The 15,800-nt window shown below is 38.5% G+C and overlaps 1 protein-coding gene across 1 annotated transcript in view; it reads left to right on the top strand.

The window, feature by feature from the left end:
• Positions 1-11,791, top strand: part of LOC130443487 (dorsal root ganglia homeobox protein) — a 106,253-nt gene extending 94,462 nt beyond the window's left edge. The window contains exons 6-7 of the mRNA XM_056778155.1: positions 7,665-7,795; positions 10,343-11,791. Coding sequence (XP_056634133.1) covers positions 7,665-7,795; positions 10,343-10,686 — 475 coding nt within the window. The 3' untranslated portion in view covers positions 10,687-11,791. The remainder of the gene's footprint in view (positions 1-7,664; positions 7,796-10,342) is intronic.
• Positions 11,792-15,800: the final 4,009 nt, after the last annotated feature.

Genomic DNA, 15,800 nt, shown 5'->3' on the forward strand with positions numbered 1-15,800 from the left:
TGTTGAACCAGATCAACCTGCACGTCGATAAATGATGTAAACTCTGGATTTCCCGGTTATTAACCAGGAGTTGATGCAATAAAACCTTCGAGTCGTAGTGTATATGATACCTGGAGGAAAACCGACTGTAGTTCTTTGTTCTAAATGAGGTTAAGCATACCAAAGACAGTCGAAATGTGCTTACCAACAAAAAGTATCGAATATTTAACAAAATTACCAGCTGGTTCATTAGATCCTCTTCGTAAAGATCTGATGGTTACGTGGAAGCAAAAACTTCATCTAGTTTCGTATTGGTTCGTACCAGAAGACTCAGTTGATGTGGAGGAATCATCTTCTACAACTGTTGAACCAGATCAACCTGCACGTCGATAAATGATGTAAACTCTGGATTTCCCGGTTATTAACCAGGAGTTGATGCAATAAAACCTTCGAGTCGTTGGGTATATGATACCTGGAGGAAAACCGACTGTAGTTCTTTGTTCTAAATGAGGTTAAACATACCAAAGACAGTCGAAATGTGCTTACCAACAAAAAGTATCGAATATTTAACAAAATTACCAGCTGGTTCATTAGATCCCCTTCGTAAAGATCTGATGGTTACGTGGAAACAAAAACTTCATCTAGTTTCCTATTGATTCGTACCAGAAGACTCAGTTGGTGTGGAGGAAACATCTTCTTCAACTGTTGAACCAGATCAACCTGCACGTCGATAAATGATGTAAACTCTGGATTTCCCGGTTATTAACCAGGAGTTGATGCAATAAAACCTTCGAGTCGTTGGGTATATGATACCTGGAGGAAAACCGACTGTAGTTCTTTGTTCTAAATGAGGTTAAGCATACCAAAGACAGTCGAAATGTGCTTACCAACAAAAAGTATCGAATATTTAACAAAATTACCAGCTGGTTCATTAGATCCCCTTCGTAAAGATCTGATGGTTACGTGGAAACAAAAACTTCATCTAGTTTCCTATTGATTCGTACCAGAAGACTCAGTTGGTGTGGAGGAAACATCTTCTTCAACTGTTGAACCAGATCAACCTGCACGTCGATAAATGATGTAAACTCTGGATTTCCCGGTTATTAACCAGGAGTTGATGCAATAAAACCTTCGAGTCGTTGGGTATATGATACCTGGAGGAAAACCGACTGTAGTTCTTTGTTCTAAATGAGGTTAAACATACCAAAAACAGCTAAAATGTGCTTACCAACAAAAAGTATCGAATATTTAACAAAATTACCAGCTGGTTCATCAGATCCTCTTCGTAAAGATCTGATGGTTACGTGGAAGCAAAAACTTCATCTAGTTTCGTATTGGTTCGTACCAGAAGACTCAGTTGGTGCGGAGGAATCATCTTCTACAACTGTTGAACCAGTTCAACCTGCACGTCGATAAATGATGTAAACTCTGGATTTCCCGGTTATTAACCAGGAGTTGATGCAATAAAACCTTCGAGTCGTAGTGTATATGATACCTGGAGGAAAACCGACTGTAGTTCTTTGTTCTAAATGAGGTTAAACATACCAAAGACAGTCGAAATGTGCTTACCAACAAAAAGTATCGAATATTTAACAAAATTACCAGCTGGTTCATCAGATCCCCTTCGTAAAGATCTGATGGTTACGTGGAAGCAAAAACTTCATCTAGTTTCCTATTGGTTCGTACCAGAAGACTCAGTTGGTGCGGAGGAATCATCTTCTACAACTGTTGAACCAGATCAACCTGCACGTCGATAAATGATGTAAACTCTGGATTTCCCGGTTATTAACCAGGAGTTGATGCAATAAAACCTTCGAGTCGTTGGGTATATGATACCTGGAGGAAAACCGACTGTAGTTCTTTGTTCTAAATGAGGTTAAGCATACCAAAGACAGTCGAAATGTGCTTACCAACAAAAAGTATCGAATATTTAACAAAATTACCAGCTGGTTCATTAGATCCTCTTCGTAAAGATCTGATGGTTACGTGGAAGCAAAAACTTCATCTAGTTTCCTATTGGTTCGTACCAGAAGACTCAGTTGGTGCGGAGGAATCATCTTCTACAACTGTTGAACCAGATCAACCTGCACGTCGATAAATGATGTAAACTCTGGATTTCCCGGTTATTAACCAGGAGTTGATGCAATAAAACCTTCGAGTCGTTGGGTATATGATACCTGGAGGAAAACCGACTGTAGTTCTTTGTTCTAAATGAGGTTAAGCATACCAAAGACAGTCGAAATGTGCTTACCAACAAAAAGTATCGAATATTTAACAAAATTACCAGCTGGTTCATTAGATCCTCTTCGTAAAGATCTGATGGTTACGTGGAAGCAAAAACTTCATCTAGTTTCCTATTGGTTCGTACCAGAAGACTCAGTTGGTGCGGAGGAATCATCTTCTACAACTGTTGAACCAGATCAACCTGCACGTCGATAAATGATGTAAACTCTGGATTTCCCGGTTATTAACCAGGAGTTGATGCAATAAAACCTTCGAGTCGTTGGGTATATGATACCTGGAGGAAAACCGACTGTAGTTCTTTGTTCTAAATGAGGTTAAACATACCAAAAACAGCTAAAATGTGCTTACCAACAAAAAGTATCGAATATTTAACAAAATTACCAGCTGGTTCATCAGATCCTCTTCGTAAAGATCTGATGGTTACGTGGAAGCAAAAACTTCATCTAGTTTCGTATTGGTTCGTACCAGAAGACTCAGTTGGTGCGGAGGAATCATCTTCTACAACTGTTGAACCAGTTCAACCTGCACGTCGATAAATGATGTAAACTCTGGATTTCCCGGTTATTAACCAGGAGTTGATGCAATAAAACCTTCGAGTCGTAGTGTATATGATACCTGGAGGAAAACCGACTGTAGTTCTTTGTTCTAAATGAGGTTAAACATACCAAAGACAGTCGAAATGTGCTTACCAACAAAAAGTATCGAATATTTAACAAAATTACCAGCTGGTTCATCAGATCCCCTTCGTAAAGATCTGATGGTTACGTGGAAGCAAAAACTTCATCTAGTTTCCTATTGGTTCGTACCAGAAGACTCAGTTGGTGCGGAGGAATCATCTTCTACAACTGTTGAACCAGATCAACCTGCACGTCGATAAATGATGTAAACTCTGGATTTCCCGGTTATTAACCAGGAGTTGATGCAATAAAACCTTCGAGTCGTTGGGTATATGATACCTGGAGGAAAACCGACTGTAGTTCTTTGTTCTAAATGAGGTTAAGCATACCAAAGACAGTCGAAATGTGCTTACCAACAAAAAGTATCGAATATTTAACAAAATTACCAGCTGGTTCATTAGATCCTCTTCGTAAAGATCTGATGGTTACGTGGAAGCAAAAACTTCATCTAGTTTCCTATTGGTTCGTACCAGAAGACTCAGTTGGTGCGGAGGAATCATCTTCTACAACTGTTGAACCAGATCAACCTGCACGTCGATAAATGATGTAAACTCTGGATTTCCCGGTTATTAACCAGGAGTTGATGCAATAAAACCTTCGAGTCGTTGGGTATATGATACCTGGAGGAAAACCGACTGTAGTTCTTTGTTCTAAATGAGGTTAAGCATACCAAAGACAGTCGAAATGTGCTTACCAACAAAAAGTATCGAATATTTAACAAAATTACCAGCTGGTTCATCAGATCCTCTTCGTAAAGATCTGATGGTTACGTGGAAGCAAAAACTTCATCTAGTTTCCTATTGGTTCGTACCAGAAGACTCAGTTGGTGCGGAAGAATCATCTTCTACAACTGTTGAACCAGATCAACCTGCACGTCGATAAATGATGTAAACTCTGGATTTCCCGGTTATTAACCAGGAGTTGATGCAATAAAACCTTCGAGTCGTTGGGTATATGATACCTGGAGGAAAACCGACTGTAGTTCTTTGTTCTAAATGAGGTTAAGCATACCAAAGACAGTCGAAATGTGCTTACCAACAAAAAGTATCGAATATTTAACAAAATTACCAGCTGGTTCATTAGATCCTCTTCGTAAAGATCTGATGGTTACGTGGAAGCAAAAACTTCATCTAGTTTCGTATTGGTTCGTACCAGAAGACTCAGTTGATGTGGAGGAATCATCTTCTACAACTGTTGAACCAGATCAACCTGCACGTCGATAAATGATGTAAACTCTGGATTTCCCGGTTATTAACCAGGAGTTGATGCAATAAAACCTTCGAGTCGTTGGGTATATGATACCTGGAGGAAAACCGACTGTAGTTCTTTGTTCTAAATGAGGTTAAACATACCAAAGACAGTCGAAATGTGCTTACCAACAAAAAGTATCGAATATTTAACAAAATTACCAGCTGGTTCATCAGATCCTCTTCGTAAAGATCTGATGGTTACGTGGAAACAAAAACTTCATATAGTTTCCTATTGGTTCGTACCAGAAGACTCAGTTGGTGCGGAGGAATCATCTTCTACAACTGTTGAACCAGATCAACCTGCACGTCGATAAATGAAGTAAACTCTGGATTTCCCGGTTATTAACCAGGAGTTGATGCAATAAAACCTTCGAGTCGTAGTGTATATGATACCTGGAGGAAAACCGACTGTAGTTCTTTGTTCTAAATGAGGTTAAGCATACCAAAGACAGTCGAAATGTGCTTACCAACAAAAAGTATCGAATATTTAACAAAATTACCAGCTGGTTCATTAGATCCTCTTCGTAAAGATCTGATGGTTACGTGGAAGCAAAAACTTCATCTAGTTTCGTATTGGTTCGTACCAGAAGACTCAGTTGATGTGGAGGAATCATCTTCTACAACTGTTGAACCAGATCAACCTGCACGTCGATAAATGATGTAAACTCTGGATTTCCCGGTTATTAACCAGGAGTTGATGCAATAAAACCTTCGAGTCGTTGGGTATATGATACCTGGAGGAAAACCGACTGTAGTTCTTTGTTCTAAATGAGGTTAAACATACCAAAGACAGTCGAAATGTGCTTACCAACAAAAAGTATCGAATATTTAACAAAATTACCAGCTGGTTCATTAGATCCCCTTCGTAAAGATCTGATGGTTACGTGGAAACAAAAACTTCATCTAGTTTCCTATTGATTCGTACCAGAAGACTCAGTTGGTGTGGAGGAAACATCTTCTTCAACTGTTGAACCAGATCAACCTGCACGTCGATAAATGATGTAAACTCTGGATTTCCCGGTTATTAACCAGGAGTTGATGCAATAAAACCTTCGAGTCGTTGGGTATATGATACCTGGAGGAAAACCGACTGTAGTTCTTTGTTCTAAATGAGGTTAAGCATACCAAAGACAGTCGAAATGTGCTTACCAACAAAAAGTATCGAATATTTAACAAAATTACCAGCTGGTTCATTAGATCCCCTTCGTAAAGATCTGATGGTTACGTGGAAACAAAAACTTCATCTAGTTTCCTATTGATTCGTACCAGAAGACTCAGTTGGTGTGGAGGAAACATCTTCTTCAACTGTTGAACCAGATCAACCTGCACGTCGATAAATGATGTAAACTCTGGATTTCCCGGTTATTAACCAGGAGTTGATGCAATAAAACCTTCGAGTCGTTGGGTATATGATACCTGGAGGAAAACCGACTGTAGTTCTTTGTTCTAAATGAGGTTAAACATACCAAAAACAGCTAAAATGTGCTTACCAACAAAAAGTATCGAATATTTAACAAAATTACCAGCTGGTTCATCAGATCCTCTTCGTAAAGATCTGATGGTTACGTGGAAGCAAAAACTTCATCTAGTTTCGTATTGGTTCGTACCAGAAGACTCAGTTGGTGCGGAGGAATCATCTTCTACAACTGTTGAACCAGTTCAACCTGCACGTCGATAAATGATGTAAACTCTGGATTTCCCGGTTATTAACCAGGAGTTGATGCAATAAAACCTTCGAGTCGTAGTGTATATGATACCTGGAGGAAAACCGACTGTAGTTCTTTGTTCTAAATGAGGTTAAACATACCAAAGACAGTCGAAATGTGCTTACCAACAAAAAGTATCGAATATTTAACAAAATTACCAGCTGGTTCATCAGATCCCCTTCGTAAAGATCTGATGGTTACGTGGAAGCAAAAACTTCATCTAGTTTCCTATTGGTTCGTACCAGAAGACTCAGTTGGTGCGGAGGAATCATCTTCTACAACTGTTGAACCAGATCAACCTGCACGTCGATAAATGATGTAAACTCTGGATTTCCCGGTTATTAACCAGGAGTTGATGCAATAAAACCTTCGAGTCGTTGGGTATATGATACCTGGAGGAAAACCGACTGTAGTTCTTTGTTCTAAATGAGGTTAAGCATACCAAAGACAGTCGAAATGTGCTTACCAACAAAAAGTATCGAATATTTAACAAAATTACCAGCTGGTTCATCAGATCCTCTTCGTAAAGATCTGATGGTTACGTGGAAACAAAAACTTCATCTAGTTTCCTATTGGTTCGTACCAGAAGACTCAGTTGGTGCGGAGGAATCATCTTCTACAACTGTTGAACCAGTTCAACCTGCACGTCGATAAATGATGTAAACTCTGGATTTCCCGGTTATTAACCAGGAGTTGATGCAATAAAACCTTCGAGTCGTAGTGTATATGATACCTGGAGGAAAACCGACTGTAGTTCTTTGTTCTAAATGAGGTTAAACATACCAAAGACAGTCGAAATGTGCTTACCAACAAAAAGTATCGAATATTTAACAAAATTACCAGCTGGTTCATCAGATCCCCTTCGTAAAGATCTGATGGTTACGTGGAAGCAAAAACTTCATCTAGTTTCCTATTGGTTCGTACCAGAAGACTCAGTTGGTGCGGAGGAATCATCTTCTACAACTGTTGAACCAGATCAACCTGCACGTCGATAAATGATGTAAACTCTGGATTTCCCGGTTATTAACCAGGAGTTGATGCAATAAAACCTTCGAGTCGTTGGGTATATGATACCTGGAGGAAAACCGACTGTAGTTCTTTGTTCTAAATGATGTTAAACATACCAAAGACAGTCGAAATGTGCTTACCAACAAAAAATATCGAATATTTAACAAAATTACCAGCTGGTTCATCAGATCCTCTTCGTAAAGATCTGATGGTTACGTGGAAGCAAAATCTTCGGCTAGTTCTTCGACACCTTCAACAACTGTTAAGACAGTTTCTATCCACGGAACGTTAAACTAAAAATTGTGAACCACAAATACAATTCCAGAGTCTTTCAACTAAGAATTCAATAATTTAATTCTAGTCGATACAAATTTCGAAGTCCGCGCTTTATTTTTAGTAGTTTTATCTTTCTGTTGGTATCTAAGAGTTGTCGAGGTATTAAATGGAAGGTTCGGAGGTGGGTAACGTTGAAAAATTGTCTAACCAACCCTTATTATCGAGTATTTCGTCGAAGGAGATACTCCAGGGAACGGCGGGGCTTTAAATTGCCCTTCAATGAGATTTTTTTCTATAATCGTTTTTGATGGCATCCATTATTTTTGGCGGCCGAATCGTTGCTTCGACTGACAAGTTATCAATTTTAAAATAGGACTGACAGTCGTCGGCTTTAAGGGATTAGGGAAAAATCCATTATTTATATGAATTTTGCCGATATTGAATTTGATAATACGGTCAGGTTATAAAAATTGTTAATAGACTTGAAAAAAATGGTGTTGAGGGTAACCTTGTTTTTGTTTCAGTCATTCCGGTGGCTTCAGACCAGTTTTAGACGGTTCGGGCGCGCGGAATACGCCGCCGTTATTTTTTTCGCCGCATCTGGCGTCGCATCTTTCTTCGCAGTTTTCCCCACCTCTATTCCCAACACTTAAAGGTGAGTTTATCAAATATTGAGTTCATTTGATGTTTTTTTTTAAATGGAAAACGTTTAAAAGTGAATATAACCGACAATAATAGAGCCAGTATTTCGTTTAGAATATTTTGAATCGCTTAAGTCGGATATAGTTAAATCTGGCGCACGAGGTGGCCCGAGTGAGTCTAAAATCAAAAATGTCGTCGAACTGAGCCCAAAAATTACGATTTTGCTCTGTCTTTAGCTGCGAATTATTTTGATCAAAATTACAAACGTTTCATCGTCGTTTTTGAAGAAATATGAGCCGAAAATTCGCATAAAAAAGTCGAACGTAGTTAAATCTGGCTCACGAGGTGGCCCGAGTGAGTCTAAAATCAAAAATTTCATCGAATTGAGCCCAAAAATTACGATTTTGCTCTGTCTTTAGCTGCGAATTATTTTGATCAAAATTACAAACGTTTCATCGTCGTTTTTGAAGAAATATGAGCCGAAAATTCGCATAAAAAAGTCGAACGTAGTTAAATCTGGCTCACGAGGTGGCCCGAGTGAGTCTAAAATCAAAAATTTCATCGAATTGAGCCCAAAAATTACGATTTTGCTCTGTCTTTAGCTGCGAAGTTTTTTGATTAAAATTAGAAACGTTTCATCGTCGTTTTTGAAGAAATATGAACCGAAAATTCGCATAAAAAAGTCGGATATAGTTAAATCTGGTGCACGAGGTGGCCCGAGTGAGTTTAAAATCAAAAATTTCATCGAATTGAGCCCAAAAATTACGATTTTGCACTGTCTTTAGCTGCGAAGTTTTTTGATGAAAATTAGAAACGTTTCATCGTCGTTTTTGAAGAAAAATGAGCCGAAAAATCGCATAAAAATGTCAAACGTAGTTAAATCTGGCACACGAGGTGGCCCGAGTGAGTTTAAAATCAAAAATTTCATCGAATTGAGCCCAAAAATTACGATTTTGCACTGTCTTTAGCTGCGAAGTTTTTTGATGAAAATTAGAAACGTTTCATCGTCGTTTTTGAAGAAATATGAGCCGAAAATTCGCATAAAAAAGTCGAACGTAGTTAAATCGGGTGCACGAGGTGGCCCGAGTGAGTTTAAAATTAAAAATTTCGTCGAATTGAGCCTAAAAATTACGATTTTGCTCTGTCTTTAGCTGCGAAGTTTTTTAATGAAAATTAGAAACGTTTCATCGTCGTTTTTGAAGAAATATGAGCCGAAAATTCGCATAAAAAAGTCGAACGTAGTTAAATCGGGTGCACGAGGTGGCCCGAGTGAGTTTAAAATTAAAAATTTCGTCGAATTGAGCCTAAAAATTACGATTTTGCTCTGTCTTTAGCTGCGAAGTTTTTTAATGAAAATTAGAAACGTTTCATCGTCGTTTTTGAAGAAAAATGAGCCGAAAAATCGCATAAAAATGTCAAACGTAGTTAAATCTGGCACACGAGGTGGCCCGAGTGAGTTTAAAATCAAAAATGTCATCGAATTGAGCCCAAAAATTACGATTTTGCTCTGTCGTACACCTTTTTAACCCTTAAAAATAATTGGTGCGTTTTTTTTCTCAAAATAAGAATCATCAACGATCAAAATTTTCCCCATCTACACACTGATACCAACGAATTTCTCAGATTCACCTCCAGGAACGCCTGAACCAAAATTCCGGTCATTTCCTGAAAGAAGTTTCTTTTCGATCGACTCATTCTGATCTCCGATCTCTATTCAATAAATTTTCATTGGTTTTGCTAGTCGAGGGCGTTCAACCACCTTCTAGGACCTTCATAAACCATCCTAATCACGTCGTCTGAGATTTCCAAAACTCACTGACCACGAAAGTCTTTCATTCACTTCTCATTCCAGTTATGGGGGGCTCATAACCTCTTTGGACTGCCTATATTCCTTTTTTTGGGCTCCAAAAGAGCTCAAGGTCCTAATCGATTAATTAATAGTCGAAAACCGCGAAAACTAAAATCACGAATCGCATTTTTGAATACACAAGTTTGAATGCGCCCAATTCGCAAGATTTATACCCCTCGGACTATTTTCCCTGTTCCCAAAACGATTTTTCGATAATGGAGAGGAAATTTTTCGAATGAACCGTCGCAATTCATCAATTTTTTAACCCATTTCGATTATTACATTATCCCCGAAACGGTTTTAATGAAATTCCGAAAGAAAATCCCGCCAGTCGATAAATTGGAAAGTTCCCAGGTGCAAAACGGCAAAATGCGTTGCCGCTAAGTGGATAGAGGACACTTAAGCGCCCTTCGCTTAACAAAATTACGGGATTCATCGCTGGATTCCGGGATAAATCTTTATTACATTACGATACACGTCAAATTATTTATTAAGAATTTTCCGGAGGGAAAAAAATATCAATTTATGCGATTGAGAAATTTCTTCACGAAGATTTATTAACGACGATATCGAGCGCTGCACTGAGCTCCTCTCGGCCATTACTGCGCCCATTTCTATCGATCCGATTCGCCCCGAATGTTCGAGCAGATTTTCGGCGAGCTTCCGGCTCGTGATTCGCCCAAAATTGAAAAATTGCATGTTTTGTTTCAGGTTTTCCGGGATTGTGTTCTTGCTGCCCGATCAAACCGATGTCTGGTTTATCATCAAATCTTCTGGCGACTAGCGAAGCTTCGGATCTTTCGCCGGGCGGCGGCGGAGATCAACGTTCGTCCAGCGTCGCCGAATTGAGAAGGAAAGCTCAAGAACATTCGGCGGCGTTATTACAAAGTCTACAACACGTAGCCAATTTCCAACAAGTCGCCGGTTTCGCCGGAGCCGGATTGAATTTTCCAATTCTACCGCCGTTAACTTTGCAAGCGTTACAGAGGAAACACGAATCCGCCGAGGCGAATAACGCCGAGCAACGTAACTCCAATAAAGAACATTCGGTATAAAATTAGTCGGTTGATATTGTTGGTTGAAGAAAAGTTGGTAAAAAGGTGGAAGTTTTGATATAAATTAACATATTATCCAATTTGGTTCGTGGTCTTTCTTTTTTCCTTTTTCTTGGCATTCTACTTGAAATTTTCCAAACTTTTACTGTGTTATCCGTCGTTTCTAAGTGGTCTCACCATCCTTGGTACCTTCCAGCTTCTAAATCTTCTCTTATATACCAGTTTTTGAGTCTATGGTGTCTAATTGCTGCTTACAATCTTCATTCCTACGGCTCCAATTTGAGTCTTGGTTCTTTTTGTTAATACTCGAGATTGGCAGCCATATTTGACAGGATATTTGAGGATCAAGCGGTTTCTTGGACCAAGCGATGTCTTTTTACCTCGATCCAAAGTTTTTCCTCGACCTTCCCTTCCAATTCGAGATGTTTCCTAGCTTCTTATCCCATTTGGTTCGTGGTCTTTCTTTTTTCCTTTTTCCTCACATCCTACTTGAAATTTTCCAAACTTTTACTGTGTTATCCGTCGTTTCTAAGTGGTCTCACCATCCTTGGTACCTTCCAGCTTCTAAATCTTCTCTTAAATACCAGTTTTAGAGTCTATGGTGTCTAATTGCTGCTTACAATCTTCATTCCTATGGCTCCAATTTGAGTCTTGGTTCTTTTTGTTAATACTCGAGATTGGCAGCCATATTTGACAGGATATTTGAGGATCAAGCGGTTTCTTGGACCAAGCGATGTCTTTTTACCTCGATCCAAAGTTTTTCCTCGACCTTCCCTTCCAATTCGAGATGTTTCCTAGCTTCTTATCCCATTTGGTTCGTGGTCTTTCTTTTTTCCTTTTTCCTCACATCCTACTTGAAATTTTCCAAACTTTTACTGTGTTATCCGTCGTTTCTAAGTGGTCTCACCATCCTTGGTACCTTCCAGCTTCTAAATCTTCTCTTAAATACCAGTTTTAGAGTCTATGGTGTCTAATTGCTGCTTACAATCTTCATTCCTATGGCTCCAATTTGAGTCTTGGTTCTTTTTGTTAATACTCGAGATTGGCAGCCATATTTGACAGGATATTTGAGGATCAAGCGGTTTCTTGGACCAAGCGATGTCTTTTTACCTCGTTCCAAAGTTTTTCCTCGACCTTCCCTTCCAATTCGAGATGTTTCCTAGCTTCTTATCCCATTTGGTTCGTGGTCTTCCTTTTTTCCTTTTTCCTCACATCCTACTTGAAATTTTCCAAACTTTTACTGTGTTATCCGTCGTTTCTAAGTGGTCTCACCATCCTTGGTACCTTCCAGCTTCTAAATCTTCTCTTATATACCAGTTTTTGAGTCTATGGTGTCTAATTGCTGCTTACAATCTTCATTCCTACGGCTCCAATTTGAGTCTTGGTTCTTTTTGTTAATACTCGAGATTGGCAGCCATATTTGACAGGATATTTGAGGATCAAGCGGTTTCTTGGACCAAGCGATGACTTTTTACCTCGATCCAAAGTTTTTCCTCGACCTTCCCTTCCAATTCGAGATGTTTCCTAGCTTCTTATCCCAATTGGTTCGTGGTCTTCCTTTTTTCCTTTTTCCTCACATCCTACTTGAAATTTTCCAAATTTTTACTGTGTTATCCGTCGTTTCTAAGTGGTCTCACCATCCTTGGTACCTTCCAGCTTCTAAATCTTCTCTTATATACCAGTTTTTGAGTCTATGGTTTCTTGTTGCTGCTTTCAATCTTCATTCCTACTGCTCCAATTTGAGTCTCGGTTCTTTTTGTTAATACTCGAGATTCACGGCCATATTTGACAGGATATTTGAGGATCAAGCGGTTTCTTGGACGAAGCGATGTCTTTTTACCTCGATCCAAAGTTTTTCCTCGACCTTCCCTTCCAATTCGAGATGTTTCCTAGCTTCTTATCCCGTTTGGTTCGTGGTCTTCCTTTTTTCCTTTTTCTTGGCATTCTACTTGAAATTTTCCAAACTTTTACTGTGTTATCCGTCGTTTCTAAGTGGTCTCACCATCCTTGGTACCTTCCAGCTTCTAAATCTTCTCTTATATACCAGTTTTTGAGTCTATGGTTTCTTGTTGCTGCTTTCAATCTTCATTCCTACTGCTCCAATTTGAGTCTCGGTTCTTTTTGTTAATACTCGAGATTCACGGCCATATTTGACAGGATATTTGAGGATCAAGCGGTTTCTTGGACGAAGCGATGTCTTTTTACCTCGATCCAAAGTTTTTCCTCGACCTTCCCTTCCAATTCGAGATGTTTCCTAGCTTCTTATCCCAATTGGTTCGTGGTCTTCCTTTTTTCCTTTTTCCTCACATTCTACTTGATATTTTCCAAACTTTTACTGTGTTATCCGTCGTTTCTAAGTGGTCTCACCATCCTTGGTACCTTCCAGCTTCTAAATCTTCTCTTATATACCAGTTTTTGAGTCTATGGTTTCTAGTTGCTGCTTTCAATCTTCATTCCTACTGCTCCAATTTGAGTCTTGGTTCTTTTTGTTAATACTCGAGATTCACGGCCATATTTGACAGGATATTTGAGGATCAAGCGGTTTCTTGGACGAAGCGATGTCTTTTTACCTCGATCCAAAGTTTTTCCTCGATTTTTCCTTCCAATTCGAGATGTTTCCTAGCTTCTTATCCCGTTTGGTTCGTGGTCTTCCTTTTTTCCTTTTTCCTCACATCCTACTTGAAATTTTCCAAACTTTTACTGTGTTATCCGTCGTTTCTAAGTGGTCTCACCATCCTTGGTACCTTCCAGCTTCTAAATCTTCTCTTATATACCAGTTTTAGAGTCTATGGTGTCTAATTGCTGCTTTCAATCTTCATTCCTACGGCTCCAATTTGAGTCTTGGTTCTTTTTGTTAATACTCGAGATTGGCAGCCATATTTGACAGGATATTTGAGGATCAAGCGGTTTCTTGGACCAAGCGATGTCTTTTTACCTTAATCCAAAGTTTTTCCTCGATTTTTCCTTCTAATTCGAGATGTTTCCTAGCTTCTTATCCCATTTGGTTCGTGGTCTTTCTTTTTTCCTTTTTCCTCACATTCTACTTGAAATTTTCCAAACTTTTACTGTGTTATCCGTCGTTTCTAAGTGGTCTCACCATCCTTGGTACCTTCCAGCTTCTAAATCTTCTCTTATATACCAGTTTTAGAGTCTATGGTGTCTAATTGCTGCTTTCAATCTTCATTCCTACGGCTCCAATTTGAGTCTTGGTTCTTTTTGTTAATACTCGAGATTGGCAGCCATATTTGACAGGATATTTGAGGATCAAGCGGTTTCTTGGACCAAGCGATGTCTTTTTACCTTAATCCAAAGTTTTTCCTCGATTTTTCCTTCTAATTCGAGATGTTTCCTAGCTTCTTATCCCATTTGGTTCGTGGTCTTTCTTTTTTCCTTTTTCCTCACATTCTACTTGAAATTTTCCAAACTTTTACTGTGTTATCCGTCGTTTCTAAGTGGTCTCACCATCCTTGGTACCTTCCAGCTTCTAAATCTTCTCTTATATACCAGTTTTAGAGTCTATGGTGTCTAATTGCTGCTTTCAATCTTCATTCCTACGGCTCCAATTTGAGTCTTGGTTCTTTTTGTTAATACTCGAGATTGGCAGCCATATTTGACAGGATATTTGAGGATCAAGCGGTTTCTTGGACCAAGCGATGTCTTTTTACCTTAATCCAAAGTTTTTCCTCGATTTTTCCTTCTAATTCGAGATGTTTCCTAGCTTCTTATCCCATTTGGTTCGTGGTCTTTCTTTTTTCCTTTTTCCTCACATTCTACTTGAAATTTTCCAAACTTTTACTGTGTTATCCGTCGTTTCTAGGTGGCCTCACCATCCTTGGTACCTTCCTATGAATGGGTTCAACTTTTGCAGTCTCCTTTTTTGTATACTGGTATTTTCAAACCCATTTTCTTTAGTTTTTTTCAATTCTGCGGCTATTCCTCTTTGGTTCCAACCTCTCAACTTCCTTTTTCCTCTTCTTTACCTTTCCAATCTTCTTCTTCTCTTTGCTTTTCCGTAACATCGCGTCTTTAATTTTCTCCATCCAAAAAAATTTGGAATAAGTTCGAGATGCAAGCCCCCCTTCTAAATATCCACCCATTTATTCCCTACAATTTTAAAATGAATTTATTACAATTTTTTCAGTTCTAAACTTTTTAAAAATTACTAAAGCCGACCCTGTTCTGTACTTGCATATTTTATATTTCGAAAAAAAATTTCACCTTTTTTACAGCAATCTTTTAACATAGTAAACAGATAAATTGATAGATATGTACTTGTCGTTGATTTTTTGGTTTTTCACGAATGATTCGTTTCATTAACTAATCGAAAATTCATTTATACAGGGTCTTCCTTCAAAAATAAACCATCGATCAAACCAGATTTTACGTATTTAAATTTGGACATCAAATTTTAATTCAGAGAATCTGTGCTTTTTTTGTCATATTTTTATAGGAAACTCTCTATGAAAAATAAAATCCGCAGTAGTTTTTATGAGAAACTAGTTTAACAAACAAAAAGTGAAATTAATCAGCTGATTTATTGAGGCTCGTAAAAGCGGTGGATTTAAACTGAAAAGATATTTTTTGGTGAGAGATCTTCAATAAAATCCATAAAATAGGAAAAATCTACCTAGAAAATATACCTAGGGCGGTCCAAAGGTTCTCAACTTAACAATTAAATAAAAAAACTTAGTTTTCAATGCAAGGTGTTTCGGGACTTGATGCGAAAAATTTGGAAACGTAGAAACAATTCCGTGGCATAAATAAAATACTTTACACTACTATATATGTGCCAGGGACGGCTCATGCCCAACGGTTAATAACTTTTAAACGGACAATCAGAGGCTAGCAAAAATGAATTAATATCGATACACCCTGTATATGTTTCCTTTATTTCCGCGCGTTTTTCAGAATGTCTGCCTGAAGTTTTCATCATTAATCGGAAAGTTTGTGACCAATTTTAAAAAGGTTTTTTTAAAATCACTATTTCGACAATCGGCGAATCCGGTCCTGGGAAACTTTAAGCGAATTATTTCGCTACTAAGCAGAAAAAAAATTCCAAGCGATATATTTTAGTTAATTGCGGCTCGGGGGGTCCGATTTTTTTCCAATTTCAA

This window comes from Diorhabda sublineata, chromosome 4, assembly GCF_026230105.1.
Source record: "Diorhabda sublineata isolate icDioSubl1.1 chromosome 4, icDioSubl1.1, whole genome shotgun sequence".
Classification (NCBI taxonomy): Eukaryota; Metazoa; Arthropoda; class Insecta; order Coleoptera; family Chrysomelidae; genus Diorhabda; species Diorhabda sublineata.